Here is a 24,833-nt window from a genome sequence, read left to right as displayed (position 1 = left end):
GGACAATTTGTCCCCATTTTGAAGTTGTGCATTTGATTTTTCCTTTCTAAGTGACGTACTCTGCATTTGTCTTCACTGAAATTTTTTTTTTTGTTGCTTTCAGATCAACCAGTTTATCAAGATCATTTTAACTCTAATCGATTACACCAGCTTGGTGTCATCTGCAGAAATTATAAGCATACTCTCCACTCCATTATCCAAGCAAGTCATTAAAGAAAATATTGAATAGAGCTGGAACCAGGTCAGACCCCTGTGGGACCCCAGTTGGTATGTCCTCCCAGTTTGACAGCTACTCTTTGAGTTTGGTTTTTCAGCCATTTGTGCACCCACCTTATAGTAATTTCATCTAGGCCACATTTCCCTAGTTTGCATATGAGAATGTCATGTGACATGCAGAGGTTGGCATGGACCTTTGCCCATGTGGCTGAGGTGACAGTGAGTAACTGGTGGTACCCAGAGACATCGGTAGCTGGTGCTCAGCCCTCGGGAGCAGTTTCTGATTCCATTCTCAAGGCCGTCTCCACCAGGGAAAGTAGTAAACAGCCAGCAGGGGGTTCAAAGCCATCTGAGGGAGTTAGGTCCTTGCCCAGCTCCCATTGGCTCTCACAGGATTTGGGCCCCTGCCATCCTGGGACTCCAGTGAGAAGCCCAGCCTGAAGACGTGACTGCTGAGGGGCACCAGTCTCTTTCTAGGTGCACGGTCAGGCGTATCGTGACCTTTCCCCCAAGTGCCTGTGTTCAGACAGCCAAGCCCCCAAGCCCCCTAGTGCGTTCTCCTCCATAGGCATCTGGCTGCATTTTAATGGAGGCCCTTAATTTGCTGCCTCATGTCCCATGACCTGGATCTACTCAGGAGCTTCTAAGACCCCTGTTCAGGGCCAAGAGCCATAGTACTTGTCAGTAACCCGGGAAGGGCTCACATGCCAGGACACAGCCAGCTAACGCCCCATGGGGAATGCAAACCTCTGGGGGGCTGCCCTGGGAAATGAACCTTGTCTTCTATTTCCCACACAACTGTCCTGGACAAATGCTCACTGCCTCCTTTAGAGCCCTCTCTAGGTGCTGCTACCCTACCTGAGCACCCAGCGTCCCGCATTCAGCCCCACCATGCCTGCTCCTCTTGGGGAGGACAGGTACCACATACTCCCCTCTTCATGTGCCACCTGACACTGCTCCTCCCACTCGGTGAGATACACAGCCTCTGGCCCCTTTGGAGCTTCCCTCTGAGCAGTGCCGCCAGGCGCCCACATGAACCACAGCAAAGGGAAGCGGGGATTGTTGGTGTATTAAAAATAGCAACTTTGGACTGCAAATGCTGCTTGTGGATGTGCTCTTCCAGCTCTTCCCAGGGGCTCGTCTCCATGAGCTGGCCCAATGGACACTAGCCAAAATAGGCAGAGTAAATGCTAAACTGGGGAAACAAAGTTTATAATGTGTCAGCTGCTTTTTAATTCACAGCACAGCTGATTGCATGATGCTACCGAGAGTCCTGCTCTGTGGGAGCCAGACCTGCTGTTCTAGGACTCCTTTGTTTGCTGCCATGAACTGATCAAAACTGTTGACTGGGAGGTTGAGCCAGTGGGTGACTGTAAGATCCCAATCTAGCCTCCTCTGCCAGAAGCCAAACACTGGGTCCGCGGTGCTCAGAAAGCCCGGCTTCTCCTATGCTTCTGGGGAGATCTGAAAAGGGGGAGAGGGGATGAGAAGGGGAAATGCTGTCATTCAAACTTAAGGCTGTGATTTTACCCTGGGGTTTTACACCCTCAAATAGCCACAGTCTGGGGACCCAGGAGAGAGCGTCATCATGTCCTGGGATATTGCACGCAGGGCTGTTTTACTGGGGGAGCTTGTTCTGCCTGGGTCTGGCCCTGCCAGGGGCAGTGTGTCCTCATCTCATTAAAGTCAATGGGAGCTGAGGGTGCTCAGCACCTAGCAGAGGCACCCAGAACCTTTCAGGACTGGGTCCTATTAGAACATCCTTCTTGCTGCCATCCTTCCACCCCCAGGTCAGCATGATCCCTGGCCTGGGGAAAGAACCTGGGCAAAACAGCAGTGCTTGCGCCTGGTGTGCAAGGCAGGCCAGAGGGGATGGACAGCTCTGTGGGGCAAGGGGCAATTCACCGTCCCAAACGGCTCAGAGTAGGGCATATGCACTCGTCCTCCACGCTGAAATGGATGCAGAAAGGGGACATTTTAATTTACAATTGAAGTTCTGGGCCATGCCCTCCTGTCACCCTACTGCCCCTTGTGGGAGGGCTACATGCATAGCAAACGCAGGACTGTAGTAGGCCCCCAGGAAGGTCAGCTGGCAGACAATGTGGTGGAAAGTTAAATCTTAACCCTCCTCTTCCTTGGCTAACTCAAGGACTTGGAAGCTGAGTTTCCTGCACTGACATTAGCCCCAGTCTCCTGTAGAGCAGCCCGTTTTCTCCAGAACCCTTCTGACTATTCACAGGGTTTGCTTGGTGGGAGCAATGAGAGGGTAGATGCTGGAGGCCCATGTGGGCAAGAGTCAGCCAGCAACTCTGGAGGCATTCTGGGTCCCAGGGAAATGAAGACTGGGGACCAGGGTTGTGGGACCTGCTGTGTGAGACTAGCCTCTGGCTAGTGCACTGGAGTGAGCCACAGCCCAGCTTCATTTTTGGAGGTATGGCACCACCTTGTGGCCATTTAGCTTCAGGTCTAACACTCTTTAGCTTAACTAAGAATTAAGTTCATTCCTTTTGTTTTTTCTGGGACTTGAATGTGGGAAGGTTGACTATGTGTGATCCTTACCGAAAATCCTTATAGACTGAACCCTGGGTCTTCAGGTGCTTTTTTTGTGGGAGCTGGGGTTTTTGGGCAATGAAGTGAGTGCCCAGTGGTTCTCAACCAGGGGTACGTGTACCCCTGGGGGTACGCAGAAGTCTTCCAGAGGGCACATCAACTCATCTAGATATTTGCCTAGTTTTACAAAAAGCACTAGCAAAGTCAGTACAAACTAAAATTTCATACAATGACATGTATATGAGTCAGCAGTGTGCCCTTGTTGCCAAGGCCAATGGCATTTTGGGATGTATAAGTAGAGGCATAGCGAGCAGATCGAGGGACGTGATCGTTCCCCTCTATTCGACACTGGTGAGGCCTCATCTGGAGTACTGTGTCCAGTTTTGGGCCCCACACTACAGGAAGGATGTGGATAAATTGGAAAGAGTACAACGAAGGGCAACGAAAATGATTAGGGGTCTAGAGCACATGACTTATGAGGAGAGGCTGAGGGAGCTGGGATTGTTTAGTCTGCAGAAGAGAAGAATGAGGGGGGATTTGATAGCTGCTTTCAACTACCTGAAAGGGGGTTTCAAAGAGGATGGCTCTAGACTGTTCTCAATGGTAGCAGATGACAGAACGAGGAGTAATGGTCTCAAGTTGCAATGGGGGAGGTTTAGATTGGATATTAGGAAAAACTTTTTCACTAAGAGGGTGGTGAAACACTGGAATGCGTTACCTAGGGAGGTGGTAGAATCTCCTTCCTTAGAGGTTTTTAAGGTCAGGCTTGACAAAGCCCTGGCTGGGATGATTTAACTGGGACTTGGTCCTGCTTTGAGCAGGGGGTTGGACTAGATGACCTTCTGGGGTCCCTTCCAACCCTGATATTCTATGATTCTATGATTCTATGTTTATATTGCTCTATCTACTATACACTGATGTATCTATTTATTTTATAATTTTATGGTAAAAAGGAGAAAGTAAGCCATTTTTCAGTAATAGTGTGCTGTGGCATTTTTTGTATTTTTATGTCTGATTTTTTTTGTAAGCAAGTACTTTTTAAGTGAGGTGAAACTTGGGGATATGTACGACAAAGCAGACTCCTGAAAGGGCCACAGAACTCTGGAAAGGTTGAGAGCCACTGGACTAGTCTACCCAAAAGTAACAAGTGATGTCTGTGAATTGCTATGAGCACTTGATAGCCCTCCGAATCAAACTCTCCGGAGAATGGAAGGTATTGGAGGCCACTGTCTTGATCGTCACCATCCCTGGGGAGTGGGGACACCCCTGCTCCTGAAGACAATGCTAGTCGCAACCGTTTCCGTCCCTGCAGGGCCTGGCCCTGTGCTCCAGAACTACCCAAGCAATTCAATATCCTCACAGACCCTCCCATGAGGAAAATTAAAGCCAGGTTCCCTTAGGAATTTATTTCAATGGTGCAAAGCACATTTTAAAAGTGCCTCTGAAAGAGCGGAGCTCAGCTAGCAACAGGGAAACCACCCACATGTAAAAGATGAACTGCAAAATGGACTTTGGCCCTTCCGTTCTGATTTCCTTCTGATGCAGTGAGGCAACCTGAAAGGGGGTTATTGGTCTTCACTTTTCCTTCCTGCATTTGACATTGGAAGTCTGAGGGCCGGTTTACATTTAAAACTTAGGTCAGCATAGCCACAGTGCTCAAGGGAATGAAAAATCCACTTCAGGGATGCTCTAACTTATACGCTGTTTTCCATGGCCCTGGAGCCCTAGTACACTCTGGCTACAACCCCCACCCAGCACAAGGGCCTGAGATTCAGCTCTCCTAGGGGCTGCTGGGAAGTATTCAGTAAGGGTCAAATCCAGCATTCCTGGTTCAGTTTTGATGCAGTTGCCCAGACAAATTTTTCCTGGGAGTTTGCCCAAGTGAGGAGTGCGCACCCCAGATCTGCACAGGGATTGCATCATGGAGGGGAGCCTGCACCCCCTGTGGGTGCTCCATGCTCCAGGATCTGCATGAGGTATGGGGGGCGGGAGGGGGTGTGTGTGAGCAGGCCCAGGGGCAGAGGCACAGCATCACCCCTCCACCCACACAGAGATTACCTGGGATCCACAATGACTTCTCCTCTCGCTGGCCCATCCAGCTCACCAACCTTATGCCCACTGGAGCTCACGGGCCCCTGGGATGATGCATGTTTGTCTGCACTGGTTGCCAAGCACAGCTATGCAGAACTAGAAGTCCCCTTGGGTTATACCCTCCTGTGGTTCTCAGTTACCCCAGGGATTTTCAGTCCTGCTCTTGGGATACTATAACAAATATTCACTGTACTTCCTCTGTTGCTTTTCAGGTCTTGTGTCCTTTCCCTCCTTCTCTTCTCCCACAAATCGAACCTCACTGCTACAGGCAATGTTTCGGATACAGTGCCATCCCACCCCCTCTCCTTCCATTCCTATTCTCCCATACCCGGGAGACTGCAGCCATCCATTTGGACGCTCCAGTTATCAGAACCAAACAAGCATGAGATTCAGAATCTCTCATTTAGTATCACTTGTGGCTCTCCTTGCTTATTTCCCCTATGTACGTTTGTGCACAGAAACTTGAATGCAGTAAGATGACTTCATCTCCTCCCGCAGAACAACTGCATCATCTCTCATTTTGCACGCTGGAAGTGCATGCCAGACTGTTTGAGTTCAGCAAGCGCTTTCCTTCCTCTATTCCTATCTAGACTCAAGCCTGTGAGAACCCTGGCAGTTCTGATCACTGGGAATCTGATCCCTTTCTCCTGAAGTGCAGGCTCAAAGCATGGCTCTAATTGTCTGTGTCACACCAAGCAGCTAGTAAACGTCCAGTTAGGAGCTATACAATTCCAGAGGCTGGTTGTCCTCTTAAAAACCACCCACTTGCAACTAATCTTCCATTCCTCACCGTTCTAGCCCTACTGCTCTCTGGGCACATGCAGTAGCAGCAGAGGTGCTGGACTGAACACTGCTGACAACCTGGCATTCTGTCCAGGGTGCACATGGCACTGTGTGCTCTCCTTTTGGTTGTCTTGAAGTGATTCCAAGTAGAAGTCAAATGTTCCATATGTCCCTCTTCCCATTGTAGGGACCAGGCCAGATTCGTATTTTTGGGTTCCATTGCTGCGAGCAGGTGGAGTCCAACATTCAGTTTCACAGCAGTCGAAAGCCTAGCTGGCGCAGTGGGAAGTGGTGTGAAAGCCAGCTGAAACCTCTGCCCTCCATGTGCTTCCTGGGGTATGTATGCCTTTAGTTATTCTTCTATGGTGCCTCCTATGACATGTGTACTGAAAACTGTTAAAATTACAAGCTGTCACTTTAAATTCCAAGGGGTTTACTGGTCCAGCTTGCAGGCTAGGGGACTCTGAGGGAAGCATAGGATGTGTCCTCAGCTGTCAGTCTGCAAAGAGCCAGCTAGACTCAGGTGGGGTGACTTGTGCCACTCTGCCTTCAAGAGCAGCCTGCTTTCTCTCTACATGTTTAGTTTTGGTTCTTGTGCATTAGGGTTCTGGATATAAAAAAAATAAAATAGTGTTATACTACAGCCTCCCAACAGGAATATTTTATATTTTATTCTAATTCTCTGTCTGTATGCTGTGAACATTACATCACCAAAGGCTGCCCAGCAAAGGAAGTGAGTGTCAAGCGAACAGGACAAGTTCTGAGGCTATCTTTAAAGGGTCAGTGAAAGACAAAACTAATGTTTGGTGTTACACCAGAGATCACCTTTAAAAGAAAGCAACATCTATACAGGGGACCTCTCACATGTGGGCTCCAGACAAAGGAGTTTCAGAGAGATCCCACTCTCCCCACTAGTCTAAAGCAGCAAAGAATCCCATCAAAATAACTCAAGAGTGGAAAGCAAACACTAACCACTAGGAGAAGAGGCCAAAGTAATTTCTGCTCCATATCTGATACATTTCCTCCCCTTTGTTTTATGATCCTAGAAGTTTGCTACTATGAAGGCTCTTCCTAAAATCCTTTCCACTGTGTTCTCAACACTCAGGTCCCCCTTCACCACCTCATCTCACTGGTCACAGAGCGCTAGAACAATTGACCTCACATCCCTGGTCACAGGTCTCATGGCAAAGCCCAAGTCGGTCAGCAGCACTCTGGTCGCTGAGCCATTCCGAGCACGTCCGAGACATGAGGGCTATGCAGCAGGGCTGAGGGGGTACCTGCTGAAGCTCGGTATTGCTAGTAGGAAAGTGGAAGGTATACTCAGTGGTGCTGTTTTAATATGAAGACTTTCCTCTCTGTGGAATGACACCAACAGGGACTGAAGTCTAGAACTAAAAGTCTGGGCCTCTGCTGCTAAAGACCTGATCCATTAGCGCAGGGGCAGTAGCAGACTCAAACACTATACATGCTCTAGCCACCAGGGGTAGAGAGCCACACTGCATTTACTGGGATACATCCACGGTAGGGCTGGATTCAAATGGCTTCAGTCACAAGTGAAATGCTTTCATTACGTGGATCACATTGACACTGAATTTAATCTGCGATCGTGCAGCCCAGCTACCTACAGTTGTTGTTGCTATCTCACTAATGAATGTTATGAGCTGGGTTAAACCTTGTTACGGGTTGAGTTAAAATGTTGTTGAAAATGATGGGTGGGAACACACCCTTCATTCAGGATAGCTGGAAGAGACAGTTAAGGGGCCACATCTAAAACAAGGAATCATGAAGACTGCCCAGAAACTCGCACCATGTGGGCAGAGAGTTCCACTGGGCATTCTGTCCAAGTGGGTGCAGGTATGCAAAAGAGAAGCTTATATGCAGCCAAATAACTGAGAGACTGTGCAGACTGAGGCTATGTCTACAGAGACTATACTGGTAGAAATATGTCACCGAAGCTATGCCAGCATAATCCTGCAGTATAGATGCAGCCTACACCTATGGAAGAGCATTTTCCATCAGGGTAGAACTCCACCGCCCCAAACAATGGTAGTTACATCAACAGAAGCATTCGTCTGTTGACAGAGCTTCATCTACATAGGAGTAAGGACAGTGTAGTTACATGGGTCAGGGTGTGGGGGTTTTTTTTCACACCTTCTAACCAACATAGCTATGTAGGCGTAACTTTTAAGTGTAGACCTGGTCTTTGGGGTTGTGACAAATGGGGGGGGAGGAGAAGGGGAGCTCCCTTTATGGACACCCAGCCAGCCAGTAGCTATAAAATCCCTCTTAGTAGCTGTTCTCTAATTGCTCTACCTGTAAAGGGTCAAAAAGTCTCACTGCCATGCATAGATAAAAGGAAGTGAGTGGGCACATGGCCAAAAGAGCTAATGGGAAGGCTAAAACTTTTTAAAATTGAAAGAAGACTCGACTTTTGTCTGTCTGTTGTTGTTCTCCAGGGAGAGGTGGACAGAACAGAGCTATGCTGTAAGAGCTTGGGCCAGGTATGAAAAAAATCATCAGTATCATACCTAGAAACTACTCATTTAAAACCCCGAATATGTAAGTAGATCAGGAAATGTCTAGGAAGACGTGATTAGGTTTATTCCTTTTATTTCCTTATGGCTTGTGGATTCCTCTGTGCTAACCCCAGGTGCTTTTTGTTTTGCTTGTAACCTTTAAGCTGGACCTCAAGAAAGCTATTCTTAATGCTTAATCCTTGTAGTTGTTTTTGTTTTAAATCTAGCAAATGCCTAAATTCCGGAATGTATTTTCTTTTTTTATTAATAAAATTTACCTTTTTTAACAACAGGATTGGATTTTTGTGTCTTAAGAGGTTTGTGCACATGTTGTTTAACTAGCTGGTGACAACAGCTGATTTCTTTTTTTTTTTCTTTCTCAGCTCTTCCTCGGAGGGGGGGAGAAAGGGCTTGAGGGTACCACAGAGGAAGAAATTCCCTAGTGTGCCTTCCTGGGTTCTCAAAGGGGTTCTGCACTTGGGTGGTGGCAGCACCTACCCATCCAAGGCCAGAGAGAAGCTGTAACCTTGGGAGTTTAATACAAGCCTGGAGTGGCCAGTATTAATTTTTAGAATCCTTGCGCACCCCCACCTTCTGCACTCGAAGTGCCAGAGTGGGGAATCAGCCTTGACATGGTGGCAGAGCAGTGGACTCATTTTGAATCAGAGGCACAGACCTCAGGATTTTAAAAGGACACATTTTTCTTTTGGCAGCCTGCAAAGACAGGGAGGTTTTTTTCTTTCTTTTCTTTGCTTCCTGAAGGGGAACAGGCACACAAAGGGTTCAGCCTGCAAAGCCAGGAAGTCCAACAAGCAGTTTATTTTTTTTTCTAGTTTCGTGGCAACGAAATAGCTAGGCTAGAGTAGCACAGCCCTGTGCATGAGGTTGCGGTCGGGCACCAAAACCCTCGAACAGCCAGTCTTCCCAAAGCAGCATGCCAAGCCCAGACATCCAGCTCCATGACAGAAATGCAGGGAGGGGATGGGGGACTGGAGATTTCCCAGGAGGGAAGGGTCAGCCCTCCCCAACCAGAGATCCAGGTGCCAGGACAGAGAGATGCCCTTAACCCAGATCAAGTTCTAACAGCGGAAGACAGGAATTTCTTCCTAGCGATGAAGCGCTTGGAGGCAGAGGAGAGGAGAGAGATGAAGTGCTTGGAGGCGGAAGCGGAGGAGAAGTGCTTGGAGGCGAAGCATTTGGAGGTGGAGGAGAGGAGAGACATGAATCAGTTGGAGGCAGAGGAGAGGAGAGAACTGAAGCGCTTGGAGGCGGAAGAGAAGGCGAAGCGCTTGGAGGCGGAGGAGAGGAGAGAGATGAAGCGCTTGGAGGCGGAAATGGAGCTGAAGCGCTTAGAGCTGGAAAGGGCTACGCTGCGTCAACCAGGTAGCCCTAGCAGTCCTCCTCCAGGTACCGCTCCCCAGTCCAAGCAATTCCCCATATACAAGGTAGGCGATAATATGGAAAAATTTGAAAGAGCCTGCCTTAAGTACAACATCCCTCCAGACCAGTATGTAGTAGAGCTGAGGCCACAACTCAGTGGACCCTTAGCAGAGATGGCAGTTAAAATGCCTAACGTACACATGACTGCGTATGAACTTTTTAAACACCAGGCCAGAATTAGGATGGGGCTAACACCCGAGCATGTCCGTCGGCGGTTCAGAGCCCTAAGGTGTAAACCAGACATGGCATTTTCCCGACACGCCTACCACATTGTGAAACACTGGGATGCCTGGATATCAGGAGCAAATGTTAAATCTCTGGCAGATGTGTCTCTCCTCATACAAATGGAGCAGTTCTTAGTGGGTGTTCCTGAGGAAATAGAAAGGTACTGTAACGGTGCCCCCCATAAGGCTTTATGGAAATATGCTTATGAATGTATATATGACATAACTAGAATATGTTTTATGCTACATATGCCATGTAACATATCTCTGTAAAGATTATGATCTACTAAATCTATTAATCCTATTTGTATGCATGTATCTTTTTTGTATTTGAAGTTATGAATATTGGCTGTGTGCTGGCTTGATTTTTAAGTAGCCTTTGTAAAGCATTTGGTCAGCTTCTTGAGAATGGAATGTGCAAATTAACTGCCCAATCAAGAAGCACTTAAGGGACAATGGATCTTGGAAGGCTCCAATCCACATAAGAAGTCTACATGAAGATGTTCAAGGTAGCAGGTAAACAATGGCTGCTGCCTGTAAAAACTGAGTCATGCATGGACATGTGACTTGCCCATGCGACTCCAAAACTCCATCTTGGAGCTTGTCTTTGCATGGGGGTCTCCACCCACAAGAGAAAGTTTAGTTAAGCCCGGGGGAGACTCCTCCATTTTGTCTTCAGATGGCTCAAGAGATAGACTCTCCAACCCCAAAGTTACCTGAAAGAAACTGGAACAAAGGACAGTAATTACAGGGAGTCTGAGTGATTGCTGCACCCAGACTAGAAGGAGATCAGTCTGTAAAAGGAAGCTTACTGGGTGAGGTTTTTATCTGTATTCAGTTTTCTTAGACATAGACTTACGTGTTCTATGTTATTTTGCTTGGTAATTCACTTTGTTCTGTCTGCTATTACTTGGAACCACTTAAATCCTACTTTCTGTATTTAATAAAATCACTTTTTACTTATTAATTAACCCAGAATATGTATTAACACCTGGGGAAGGGAGGAGCGCGCAAACAGCTGTGCATATCTCTCTATTAGTGTTATAAAGGGCGAACAATTAATGAGTTTACCTTGTATAAGCTTTATAAAGGGTAAAACGAATTTATTTGAGGTTTGGACCCCATTGGGAGTTGAGCATCTGAGTGTTAAAGACAGGAACATTTCCCAAGCTGCTTTCAATTAAGCCTATAGCTGTTAGGGGATGTGGTTCAGACCTGGGTCTGGGTTTGCAGCAGGCTAGCGGTTCTGGCTCAAACCAGGCAGGGCACTGAAGTCCTAAGCTGCCAGGGCAGGAAAGCAGGAGCAGAAGTAGTCTTGGCACATCAGGTGGCAGCCCCCAAGGGGTTTCTGTGATCCAACCCGTCACAGGTACATTTTAGATGGGAAGCCCAAAACTGTAATCGAGGTGGAGGAGATCAGAGCCAAATGGGTGGAAGTGGTGGAGAAGAAAAAAGCTAGTAGCAGTTAGTGGGGATACCAGAAGGGGCAACCCGTGACAACACCCCACCATCAGAGTCAGTCCAAGGCCTCACCTCACAAGGAGGAGCCCTCCACATAGCCAGGGAGACCGCAAATACATTCTCATCCTACCACCCACCTTGTCTCAGCTGACAGTCAGCTGGGCAATGCTTCAAATGTAATGAGCTGGGGCATGTAAAAGCCAACTGCCCCAAGAGCACCAGCTCACTGCAACTCATCACGCTACGATCCCACTGACAGCCTTTGGGCCCAGATACCTCGCAAATACCCACAGAGCAAAGGGAAACTGTGAGTGTGGGCAGAAGGAAGATTACTGCGTAGAGAGACACTGGAGCACAGGTGTCAGCTTTCCACCAATTCCTAGTGGATCCCAAATTCATCAACCCAGAGGCCCAAGTCACAGTGCAACCCTTTACGGCCAACTCTTTTAACTTGTTTACAGACAAGTTGCCTGTCCAGTACAAGGGTTGGTCAGGAATATGACCTTTTGCAGTCTATGACGATTATGCCTTTCCCATGCTGCTGGGAGACTTGGCCAACCATGTGAGGCTAACAAAAAGGGTGGGGACGGTCACCCTCAGCCAAGCTAAACAGGCCTCTATATCTAATCCCATTCCTGAGCCTCCTACAAGAATCCTGTCTGTGTCCCCTGATACTGGAGGCCCAGGGACCCAGCCAGAGGTGGTGGAACCAGAGCCCAGACCAGAGTCTATGGCAGTGGTTGTCAATCCAGTTCCTGGAACCCAACCAGAACCAGCCCAAGAATTGGAACGGGTGGAGCAGTCAGCACCAGAGCCCATGCTTGCAACCCCACTGGAGTCAGCACCAAAGGGCACCACAGAGCCTGAGCCTGCAGCAGCAGCAGCTAAACCTGTGCAAGAAGCTCAACCAGAGCCTGAAATACAACCTAGTGCACCTGAGGAGAGTGGTTCACAATCAATGGAGACACCACCATCACCTGCATCGCTTCCAGTGGGACCAAGCCCAAGTCCACAACCCAGGGAGGAACTAATGTTTCCAGCATCAAAGGAGCAGTTCCAGGCAGAGCAGGAAACAGATGAAAGCCTTAAGGGAGCTTGAATGGCGGCATGGAATGACCCATCATCTCTCAGCTCTTCTAGTAGGTCCAGGTTTGTTGTAGAAGAAAGACTCTTATACAAGGAAACCCTTTCTGGTGGGCACAAGGAGGACTGGCATTCTCCGGTTGGTAGTTCCAACTAAGTATAGGGGAAAGCTCTTGAGCTTAGCCCACGATCACCCTAGTGGCCATGCTGGGGCGAATAGGACCAAAGACTGTTTGGGAAACTCATTCCACTGGGAAGGAATGGGCAAGGACGTTTCTACCTATGTCCAGTCTTGTGAGGTGTGCCAGAGGGTGGGAAAGCCCCAAGACCTGGTCAAGGCCCCTCCCCATAATTGAGGTTCCATTTCAGCATGTAGCTGTGGATATTCTGGGTCCTTTCCCTAAGAAGACACCCAGAGGAAATCTATACATACTGACCTTGATGGATTTTGCCACCCGAAAGCAGTAGCTCTAAGCAACACCAGGGCTAAAAGCGTGAACCAGGCTTTGGCAGACATTTTTGCCAGGGTAGGTTGGCCCTCCAACATCCTTACAGATTCAGGAACTAACTTCCTGGCAGGGAACATAAAATGTCTCTGGGAAGCTCATGGGATGAACCACTAGGTTTGCCACCCCTTACCACCATCAAACAAATGGCCTAGTGGAAACGTTTAATGGGACTTTGGGGGCTATGATACGTAAATTCGTGAATGAGCACTCCAATGATTGGGACCTAGTGTTCCAGCAGTTGCTCTTTGCCTACAGGGCTGTACCACATCCCAGTTTCGGGTTTTCATCCTTTGAACTCATTTATGGCCACGAAGTTAAGGGGCCATTATAGTTGGAAAAGCAGAAATGGGAGGAGGTTACATCTTCTCCAGGAACTAACATTTTGGACTTTGTAACCAACCTGCAAAACCCTCAAAGACTCTCTAGCCCTTGCTCGATAAAACCTACAGGATGCTCAACAAGACTAAAAGGCCTGGTACAATAAACATGCCAGAGAGCGTTCCTTCAGAGTAGGTGACCAACTCATGGTCCTGAAAGTGCTCCAGGCCAATAAGATGGAAGCGTCGTGGGAGGGGCCATTTATGATCCAAGAGCTCCTGGGAGCTGTTAATTACCTCATAGCATTCCCAGACCCTACTCTAAAATCTAAAGTATACCATGTTAACTCTCTAAAGCCCTTTTATTCTTGAGAAATCAAGGTTTTCCAGTTTATAGCACAGGAGAGAGACGACACTAAGTGGCCTGAAGGAGTCTACTCTGAAGGGAAAAGCAACAGTGGTGTAAAAGAGGTGAGCCTTTCCATAATCGTTGGGCGTAAGCAGCAACAGCAAATCCAGGAGCTATGCACCATCTTAGCACCAATGTTTTCAGCCACCCCAGGACAGACAGAATGGGCATACCACTCCATTGAAACAGGTGATGCTCGCCCAATTAGAGCCCAACCTTACTGGATGGCTTCTCAAGCCAAAACTGCGATAGAAAGGGAGATGTGTGTAATCTGCCCCTCTGAGAGTGCATGGGCCTCTCCAGTGGTTCTAGAGTAGCAGCCGTGTTAGTCTGTATTCGCAAAAAGAAAAGGAGTACTTGTGGCACCTTAGAGACTAACAAATTTATTAGAGCATAAGCTTTTGTGAGCTACAGCTCACTCCACCAAATGCATCCGATGAAGTGAGCTGTAGCTCACGAAAGCTTATGCTCTAATAAATTTGTTAGTCTCTGAGGTGCCACAAGTACTCCTTTTTTTTCCAGTGGTTCTGGTTCCCAAACCAGATGGGGAAATCCACTTTTGCATGGACTACTGTAAGCTAAATGCTGTAACTTGCCCATAGAACTATCCACGCACAGATGAGCTATTGGAGAAACTGGGATGTGCCCAATTCATCTCCATCTTAGACTTAACTAAGAGATACTGGCAAGAGCCGCTAGATGACCCAGCCAAGAAAAGGTTAGTCTTCATCACCCATGAAGGCTGTATGAATTTAATTGGACGGCAAAATGCACCTGCCACCTTTCAGAGACTGGTAGATAACCTTCTGGCTGGATTTGGGGAATTTACAGTCACCTACCTTGATAATGTGGCCATATTCTCAGATTCATGGGCAGAACACCTGGAACACCTCCAAGCTGTCTTCCAGCGCATAAGGAAGGCAGGATTAACACTTAAGGTCAAGAAATGTCAAATAGGCCTAAACAGGGTAACATACCTTGGACACCAGGTGGGTCAAGGAACTATTAACCCCCTACAGGCTAAAGTAAATGCTATCCAAAATTAACCTGTCCCTAAGTCAAAGAAGCAGATCCAATCCTTCTTGGGCTTAGCCGGGTGTTACCAACGATTTGTACCACAATACAGCCAAATTGCCACCCCACTGACCGACCTAACCAGGAAAAAACAGCCAAATGCAGTTCAGTGGTCTGAGAAGTGTCAAAAAGCCTTTAGCCATCTTAAGGAGGCCCTTACATCTGACCCTGTACTAAGGGCCCTGCACTTTGACCAACTTTTCGTCGTAACCACAGATGCGTCTGAGCGTGGTGTAGGAGCAGTTTTAATGCAGGAAGGACCAGACCAACAATTCCATCCTGTCGTGTTCCTCAGCAAAAAAAACTTTCAGAGAGGGAAAGCCACTGGTCAATCTCAGAAAAAGAATGCTATGCCATTGTGTATGCTCTGGAGAAGCTACACCCATACATTTGGGGATGGCGTTTCTGACCATGCTGCACTGAAGTAGCTTGACAGTCAAAAAGACTAACAAAAAACTTCTTCGCTGGAGTTTAGCTCTTAAAGACTTTGATTTTGTGATACAATACATCTCAGGAGCCTCTAACAAAGTGGCTGATGCACTCTCCTAGGAAGGTTTCCCAGAATCAGCCAGGTAAAAATGTCCCTATATTCTAAGTTTTCAGAGTAGCAGCCTTGTTAGTCTGTATTCGCAAAAAGAAAAGGAGTACTTGTGGCACCTTAGAGACTAACAAATTTATTAGAGCATAAGCTTTCGTGAGCTACAGCTCACTTCATCGGATGAAGTGAGCTGTAGCTCACGAAAGCTTATGCTCTAATAAATTTGTTAGTCTCTAAGGTGCCACAAGTACTCCTTTTCTTTTTGCCTATATTCTAAGTCATTGTAGTCTTAAAATGTGGAAAATACTGTTTAGTTCTTCATGTAATTATTAGTAAAATTAGAGTTGCATGTATCTAATTAACTCTGTTTCCTAAACCTCCAGGAAGAAATCCCAGCCGGTGTGGACCTGACTTGAACCAGGCTGGCCAGCACCGTCTGTAATCTGGAGGGTGTGTGATAAATGAAGGGGAGTTGGGGGTAGCTCCCTTTTATGGATACCCAGCCAGCCAGTAGCTATAAATCCCTCTTAGTAGCTGTTCTCTAATTGCTCTACCTGTAAAGGGTTAAAAAGTCTCACTGCCATGCATAGGTAAAAGGAAGTGAGTGGGCACCTGGCCAAAAGAGCCAATGGAAAGGCTAAAACTTTTTAAAATGGAAACAAGACTCCCCTTTTGTCTGTCTGTTGTTGTTCTCCAGGGAGAGGTGGACAGAACAGAGCTATGCTGTAAGAGCTTTGGCCAAGTATGAAAAAAATCAACAGTATCATACCTAGAAACTACTCATTTAAAATCCCAGATATGTTCCTGGAACAGCATCCCATGATTGAGGAAGCTAAAGCCTCCTTTGACATCATCTGCCCAGCCATGCATTCATATCCATGATGTGTGTGTGTCCCTGCTTGAGCTCTTATCCTCAACCAGGAGGATGGACAAGAACACAGTCTTCACCCTCGCTCCCAGAGCCCTGCAGTCAATGCGGATCAGCTCAGGCTCAGACCTGGCCGTATCATTAGTGCCTAAATGGATGGGAAGCATGAGGTAGAATGATGGAGGTGCCTCGGCAACATTTCTGTAGTGTCCAGACAAGTAGCAAACATCCCAGGACATCATGTCAGGTTGGCAGATGAATGCTTCCATTCCCTGCAGAAGGGAGTCCCTGACCATCAGTACCCTATGTCTCTTCCTTTTGGGGGTGGTGGCCAGGAGAATCCTAGCCCTGTGGGCAGGTGGATCCTCCTCCTCAGCCAGTGCAGTCTGCTACTGTATTTGTGCACCTCTGACTGGCCAAGCCCTGTCTCCATCCCGACTGAGGGAGCAAAATGGGGTTCAGCTAGGCTCCCACAGGACCTTCCTGGACCCAGAACTGTGCAGGGGAGACACCCCCCCTTTTCCACCCACTGTGGGGGCACTAGGACTCAGGTAGCATTTTACCTCCTCCACCATGTGAAAAAACAGCAGTAAAAAGTGAGCCAGAGACTTCACGGGCAGAAGTAGCTAAAGCAGGACCCTTTGGATATTTGGAAACTTCCCTACAGCTTTGGCTGCACTGTCTCTGCCCCCTGACCCCTTTCCCCCTTGTTCTCCAGTTCAGGGTCTTTGTTCAGCTTCCATGCAGAGAGGTGGGGGATCCGCCGCTCACATGTGTGGCCTCTCTTCAGTTTGTGAATGACCCGGGTCTTCAGCCAGGCAGGTACAGTGAGTTAAATACCTCATCCCTTCTCTTTACCCTCAGTGCATAGCAGTACAAAGTTCAGAGGGAATCTGAGGCTCACATGGGACTCATACCGATATTATCACAATTACCACTTGTGTCCTCTGATCCTGGATGACTGATGAGTGAAAAGCATGGCCCTCTGGGTGTCCAGAGTCCGTTTGTTTGTGTCGGAGTCCTACTGGGGGCAATCTGAAGTTCTATGCCAACCTCCTGGTCCCGTGAGTCAGCCTGGCCAGAGGAATGAAGGCTGGTAACATTTCAAAGTGCCCAGCCATCTGACCTCCCCCATCTTTTAGGTCCAGATTATGACATCAATGAGCCTGTTGCCCTCTGGCATTGGGATTTTCGTTGCATTGCATCTCCCCTTACAAAGCTGCAGGACGGTAGCCCCGGCAGACCCAGAGAGAGCTGGTCAGAGCCTTATTTCCTGTACAGGGTGTCTGCCACTATATTTTCTTTCCCTTTATCTAGAAGAATCTTGTTTTGTCACCTTTGTCTGTTACAGTCTCCAAGAAATAATATCAGAGTACCATCATTTCACCTACTGAGTTGTTACAAACATTTCACAATGGCATCAATAATCAGTGAGTTAATAAATAATAAAAAGAAAAGGAGTACTTGTGGCACCTTAGAGACTAACAAATTTATTAGAGCATAAGCTTTCGTGAGCTTCATCGGATGCTGTAGCTCACGAAAGCTTATGCTCTAATAAATTTGTTAGTCTCTAAGGTGTCACAAGTACTCCTTTTCTTTTTGCAAATACAGACTAACACGGCTGCTACTCTGAAACCTGTTAATAAATAATGAACATGACACCAGTGTGTGAAGTGTAGCGGATGTGTCACGCCTGATAAGAGCTGCTGATACAGAGTAGTGAACCACAAAAGGGCCTCTGTGTCACCAACACACACGAGTCATGTGAGGGGGGACTAGCAAGGGGTCAAGTTCCCATGCAACTTTCTCCATCCCACCATGTGATGAGATTGCATCAGCTGTTTTTTCCACAAATACATAAAATAAATATTTATTGAACACTTCTGCCTTTTCTGCATTATTATTGATAGTTCTACCACTTCCATCTAGTAAAGGACCAATACCATTGTCAGGATTTAAAAACTTTTTCTAAGTGTAGTTAACTGTAATAGTAATAGGATGAAATTTAATAGTGAGAAGTGTAAGGTTATGCATTTAGGGATTAATAACAAGAATTTTAGTTATAAGTTGGGGACGCATCAATTAGAAGTAACAGAAGAGGAGAAGGACCTTGGAGTATTGGTTGATCATAGGATGACTATGAGCTGCCAATGTGATATGGCTGTGAAAAAAGCTAATGCGGTTTTGGAATGCATCAGGAGAGGCATTTCCAGTAGGGATAAGGAGGTTTTACTACCATTATACAAGGCACTGGTCAGACCTCACCTAGAATACTGTGGGCAGTTCTGGTCTCCCATGTTTAAAAAGGATGAATTCAAACTGGAACAGGTACAGAGAAGGGCTACTACGATGATCCGAGGAATGGAAAACTTGTCTTATGAAAGGAGACTTAAGGAGCTTGGCTTGTTTAGCCTAACTAAAAGAAGGTTGAGGTGAGATATGATTGCTCTCTATAAATATATCAGAGGGAATAAATACAGGAGAGGGAGAGGAATTATTTAAGACCAGTACCAATGTGGACACAAGAACAAATGGGTATAAACTGGCCACCAAGAAATTTAGACTTGAAATCAGATGAAGGTTTTTAACCATCAGAGGAGTGAAGTTTTGGAATAGCCTTCCAAGGGAAGCAGTGGGGGCAAAAGATCTATCTGGTTTTAAGATTCTACTTGATAAGTTTATGGAGGAGATGGTATGATGGGATAATGGGATTTTGGTAAGTAACTGATCTTTAAATATTCAGGGTAAATAGGACTAATCCCCTGAGATGGGATATTAGATGGAAGGGATCTGAGTTACCCAGGAAAGAATTTTCTGTAGTATTTGGCTGGTGAATCTTGCCCATATGCTCAGGGTTTAGCTGATTGCCATATTTGGGGTCGGGAAGGAATTTTCCTCCAGGGCAGATTGGAAAGGCCTTGGAGGTTTTTCGCCTTCCTCTGTAGCATGGGGCATGAGTGACTTGAGGGAGGCTTCTCTGCTCCTTGAAGTCTTTAAACCATGATTTAAGGACTTCTATAGCTCAGAAATAGGTGAGGTTTTTCATAGGAGTGGGTGGGTGAGATTCTGTGGCCTGCGCTGTGCAGGAGGTCGGACTAGATGATCGGAATGGTCCCTTCTGACCTTAGTATCTATGAATCTATAAAACTGTGCTGGACATAGAGTTCTTCTTGTGTCCCTTGGCTTCCCTTATCTATAGTCTACAATTCCTAATTTCTGATTTATACTCATTACTATCAATTTCCCCTTTATTTCATTCATTCTGGGTGTGTGTGTTTGTATTATATACAGTTGCCTTCACTTCCTCTCTAATGCAGGTCATTTTTTAACCAGCATAGCCTTCTTCCTCAATCATGAGATTGTGGTTTATTGGGCATCTAATAAGGTGTTCTTTTAAATGATTCCCAATTATCATTTACATTTTTCTGATTAAATTCTTCCTCCAGCTGATTTGGTCCACAATTGTTAATTGTCAACTTTGTGAAATGGTCTAGATAATACTTAGTCCTGCCTCAATGCCAGGCACTGGACCAGATGGCCTATTAAGGTCTCTTCCAGGCCTACATTTTTATGATTCTATTAAAATAGCCCCATTAAAGCACCATATATATATATTACTGGTCTGGACTTTATTCTATATGCTCATTAAAAAAATGTGATCAAGTCATGATCACTTGTTCCTACGCTATCATTAATTTTTAGTTCTGTGATTAGTTCCTTTGTATCTGTTAGAACAAGGGCAAATATAGAATTCCCCCATATTGTTTGCAATATTATTTGAGTAATCAAATTATCATGTATAATGTTTAGACGTTCCAAGGATGTTTTAGTACTGGTAGCGTGAAACTTCCAGCATATGTTACACAGATTGAAGTCCCCCTTGATTACAAAGAATTTTTTCCTTCACACTGTAGATAGGTGCATCAGGAGCTGCTTATCCTGTTCCCTAGCATGATTTGGTTGTGTGTAGCAGACACCAACTAATACCCCTTCTTGTGCTTTATCTGTTGGAACTTTGATCCATACAAGATCATTTTCTTCCAAGTTCTCAGTGACTCGGAAACAGGTAATGCCATTTTTGACATAGAGTGCCACTCCCCATCCCTTTTTGCCCGCTCGATCCTTCCTAAATAGGTTATAATCATTTATTCCAACATTAATTCCAACACTTCAATTGATATTTATAAAAGAGCAATTCTAGTTCCTCCTGTTTGTTACCCAGGCTCCTGGCACTAGTGTATAGGCAATACAAGAATTTCTTCTCTTCGTGTCCTTTGGTTCCTTGATTAATTTTGTTCTCAACATCTCAATTTTGTGCTGAGTGCTCATATCTTCCCTTTTTTTACCCAACCCTTTTACTATTAGTTTAACCCCCTCCCTGACTAAACTAATATGGAAAGATGAGAGTAAAAAGAGGGAAAATATGAGCATTCAGGTAGCATAAAATCAAGATGTTGGAAACAAAATTAATGATGCAGCACTTTTTTGTCAGCATCACTAGTATCATTTGAGGAGGTGGTGTTACCATGCCAATAGAAAAATGCCTGTTGCTGCTCTAAGTTGCACCTACATTAGAGGACTCTGAGGGTACACCTTTGTCAGCTAGGGAGTGTGTTTATTTCACACCCCGACCAAAATACCTATATTGACAAAATGTTGTAGTGTAAATCTGGCCTCAGTAACCACTAATTTGATCCCTGAAAAATTTATGGCTGATTATCCCTTTCCTGCCTGGTTAGAGCAGGTATTCTCTGTATGTGGCATGAGAATATGACTAATACAGGCAATATCTTACTGGTGACAGGGTTTAAAATCCCAGTCTTTTAAACTGCATCCTTTGTAAATTGTCAGGTACACTGAGAATTTGTAATTATGGCATCAAAACATCAACTCATGCTATATGCTTCATTAAGCTCTTGCTATGGGCAGACAGGTTGGCATCTGTACTCTGTACATGTATTCTGATGTGAATTATGAGTGACAACATCAAAGTGCATGAGTTTACACTGGTGTAAAATTCATGTGAAGAAAAAAGGCTCAATGTTCATATCTATATGTTGTTTGCAGTATTATAATCATGTCAGTCCCATGGTATTAGAGAGACAAGGTTGGTAAGGCAATATCTTTTATTGGACCAGCTTATACTGGTGAGAGAGAAAAGCATGGGAGAGCGGTAGGTGAGGGGGCAGGGTTAGACTGACCCCCTCAGGCCGTGGAAGAGATGTGAGAGGGGTTTAGAGTTACCATACATGGGTTTTCCTGGACACGACCTTTTTTCTGGCCCTCCAAACTCCATCCGGGCAAATTTCTGAAATGTGAAAAAATGTCCGTGATTTTTCCTTGCTCATTACAGATCAGAAAGAGTCGTCCCGCAGAGCTGTAACTAGGCTCTTCAACACCCAGGGAGAGCAAGCCTACCAGCGCCCCCAGCTGTTGGGCCCCCATGGCTTTGTGCCCTGGGCAGCTGCCCCACTCACCCTGCCCTGGTTACGGCCCTGCATCTCTGCACTTTCATTGGTCCCTGCTGCATCCGCAACTGCTGGATCCCACCCGGCCTGCCAGGTAAGTGTGGCTGCCAAGCGCCTTTCGGCCAGACCGCCTATCCCACTGCATGGCCACAGAACCCAGTCAGGACCAGACGTAGCGTGGCCAGGCCCCAGCTCCCTGCCCTCAGTATGGGAAAGGCCAATAGGGAGGCGCTGACTGACACTGCGACCGGGGCCTGCGCTAGCCGCCCTACCACCCTGAGAGGGAGCACAACACTTCCCCCTCCTTGAGATTGAGCCTGCAAGTATCCCTGCCAGCCCCCCCCATATACCCCTTCCCACTACATGCACATCCCCCCCAGTATCCCCCAAATACCCCTACCAGTATCCACACACCCCTCCACGCATCCCGAATACTCCTTCCAGTACATGCACAGCACCCCCCCAAACATCCCTCCCAATGCACACACATCTCTCACCCCCCCATACCCTCCCAGTACACACACACCCGAGCACCCCCAAATACCTCTTCCAGTAAACATACAGCCTTCCCACACACCCCAAATATCCCTCCCAGTACACACACACCCGAGCACCCCCAAATACCTCTTCCAGTAAACATACAGCCTTCCCACACACCCCAAATATCCCTCCCAGTACACACACACCCGAGCACCCCCAAATACCTCTTCCAGTGGTGCGCACGCGCACACGCACAGAGCTCCTCCTCCTTCTCCTCCTCGCCAATATACCCAGTGCGGGGGAATGGGGGGCGGCGGAAGAGGCTAGGCTCGCCGCTGAGTCGGGGGGGAGGGGCAAGTGGGGGGCGGGGCTAGGCTCATCCAGTCACCGGGTGCGTCACTCACGACCGTCTCACTAAGCGGGCGGGGTCTGGGCAGGGAGGGACGCACGTCACTTCCGTTCCGTGGTGGAGAGCGCTGGCGCCGGACGGTGGTGGAGGCTGGTGCGACGGTTGCTGGCAGCCTTCGAGGGACAATGAGCGACAGCGGGGAGCAGAACTACGGCGAGCGGGTAATACACGGAGCCTGGGTGCACGGCCGGCCGGGCCTCCAAAGCGGCAGCGCGGCCTGGCCTGTCTGGGGCGCCGCTCCAGGGCCCCGCGAGGCAGGGGCAGGCCTGTAGCTCGCAGGCAGGGGGCGGCGCGGAGCGCGGCCTACCCTGGCCTCCGCGGGGAGCGCGCTGGGAGGCCCGTCCGTTAGGGCTGGCTGGGGTTGGCGCGGGAAAATGGCCGCCGGGCCGCTAATGGGGGAGGCGTGGACGCTCTAGCGGCTCGACTGCGTGCTCCATGGTGAGTCCTCCCGGCGCCATCTTGGGCTGGTGACCCGCCAAAGGGACAAAATGGCCGAGGGGCCGGGCGCTTCTATACCCAGGCGGCCCGCGGCCGGGGTCCTGGCAGGCGAGCCCCTTTCTCGCGGGTGGCAGCCCTGGAAGTACGGTCACGGCCTGGGCGGGCGCGGCCCGACCTTCTACCCGGCGGGACGTGCGATACGCGGGCTCCACGCCCCCTGCACTGAATAGCAGCAGGGAGCTTCAGCGAGCTTCGCCCTTAAGCCGCTGAGTCAATCATGGGCGAAGCAAGGAGTTCGGCTGGGGCATGTGCCTCCTCCGGCCCAGCACCTCTCCCGGCGCTCCCCGGGGGCGTAGCCACCCGTCTGCCGGCAATCGCTGCCGCAGAGCAGTGTTCGGGTGCCCGGTCAGCCAGCGTGGCTATAGCCTGGCCTCTCTTCCTCACTGGGCTTTCTGGGTAAGGGATGGGGTATTTAGACCACGTTAAGTAACGTGGGTGCGGTCCCACTCCAGGCACCGTGGAAACGGGATTGGAACTCAAGCCTCCACGCCCTAGTTCCTGTACTCACCACTGGAGGCACTGGCGCTGCCTGTACTCTCCCTGTTATCTTGCTGTTAATGGTTGGGTGTGACGGCTTTTGACAAACTATCAATAACCAGAAGCTATTGATGGTGCCTAAAATGCACATAGAGCTTGAGGGATAGCTTATGGGGAGGGCCAGCTTGCTTTACCATTAGTACTGGCATAGACATCCACTGCATTTGCTGGGGCGTGAGTCAATGGGATGCGAGAATGGAGCTGCACCTGAGCTCTTGCTGTGTTTACAACTATGAGGGGAGCGCTGTCTCAAACCTTACGCTGCTTGTAAACGCTCTAACTTTTCATAGCTGTTTACTGGGCTCGTCAAGGATGGCTGTGTCTTAGAATGTATTTTTTCCCAAAAACTGGAATAGCATAATTGCTCAGATAAGAACACTGTAGACTTTTGCAGTATACAATTACCCTTTGATCATGGGTAGATCAAAATAAAGGGGAAAATCTTTGGGGTGGCAGTAAGATAGTTTTCAGTGGTTCTGCCTGGCCACACTGCAACACATCTGTTACTTGCTTTCTGTGATGATTCTGTTCGTGATTTCACTATGCAGATAGTAATGCACTTCTGAAAGCTTAATAGTCAAAAGTTGCAGTTGCTTGTGTAAGTTAATCTTTTATGCATTGAACTTTGGCCATTTAATTATCTGTCTGAAAACATAAATTTGCCTCTTGAAATAGCTACAATTCTATTTTGCGCAGATATGTTGGTCTCTTGAACCATGTTTCAAAAGTGACTTGTATATCTAGACAGTAGCAACTGAATTGAAATTACAAGTCCTGAAGTTTTGGTTTTGCAAACAGTGATTATTGGTTTCAGAGTAGCAGCCATGTTGGTCTGTATTCGCAAAAAGAAAAGGAGTACTTGTGGCACCTTAGAGACTAACAAATTTATTTGAGCATAAGCTTTCGTGAGCTTCAGCTCAATGCATCCGATGAAGTGAGCTGAAGCTCACGAAAGCTTATGCTTGGATAGGTTTGTTGATCTCCAAGGTGCCACAAGTACTCCTTTTCTTTTAGCGATTATTGGGACAGTATTATCCTTCGTGTTCACAAGGGGCACAAAATTTGCTATGAAAGCCAAGTAGTAGTGTTACGGTACAATAAACAGCAATTTCAGAAACAAGCAGCATTTACTGCAAAAATGTTATATTTAGCTGGGCCAAATATAACAAATGGAAGGTAAGCAGAAAAGGAGAGGTGAATTACCTAGATATCTGGTAGGATATCTTTACTGCCCGCTCAGCACATAAGCAGAAGGCTTGATCTGCTCACTTTCCGCTGCAAACCCAGGAGATTTTGATAGTGTATTTGCAGAATGGTGATCCGAACCAAATGGGTTAACACTGACCCCTGAGGTGCTCTGAT

General features: G+C 47.5%; 1 protein-coding gene and 1 long non-coding RNA gene across 4 annotated transcripts in view; one reads left to right on the top strand and one right to left on the bottom strand.

Moving 5' to 3' along the window:
• Positions 1 to 21,191: 21,191 nt before the first annotated feature.
• Positions 21,192 to 22,412, bottom strand: LOC122455649. Its single transcript, XR_006274006.1, has 2 exons — positions 22,252 to 22,412; positions 21,192 to 21,387 (listed from the first exon to the last, which is right to left on the bottom strand). It is a non-coding gene; the product is annotated as an uncharacterized LOC122455649 (long non-coding RNA).
• An 18-nt stretch (positions 22,413 to 22,430) lies between these two features.
• The window catches only part of TRA2B (transformer 2 beta homolog), a 33,755-nt gene continuing 31,352 nt past the window's right edge, over positions 22,431 to 24,833 (top strand). Inside the window, exon 1 of one of the 3 annotated variants that reach the window (XM_038415929.2) lies at positions 22,431 to 22,597. In XM_038415929.2, the coding sequence (XP_038271857.1) occupies positions 22,562 to 22,597 (36 nt within the window). In that variant the 5' untranslated portion in view covers positions 22,431 to 22,561. The remainder of the gene's footprint in view (positions 22,598 to 24,833) is intronic. The other 2 variants (XM_043491690.1, XM_038415928.2) reach the window with 2 other exon arrangements.

The sequence above is a fragment of the Dermochelys coriacea genome, chromosome 9 (genome assembly GCF_009764565.3).
Source record: "Dermochelys coriacea isolate rDerCor1 chromosome 9, rDerCor1.pri.v4, whole genome shotgun sequence".
Lineage (NCBI taxonomy): Eukaryota > Metazoa > Chordata > Testudines > Dermochelyidae > Dermochelys > Dermochelys coriacea.
Note: the sequence above shows the minus strand (reverse complement) of the source record. Positions and strands in the feature narration are given on the sequence as shown.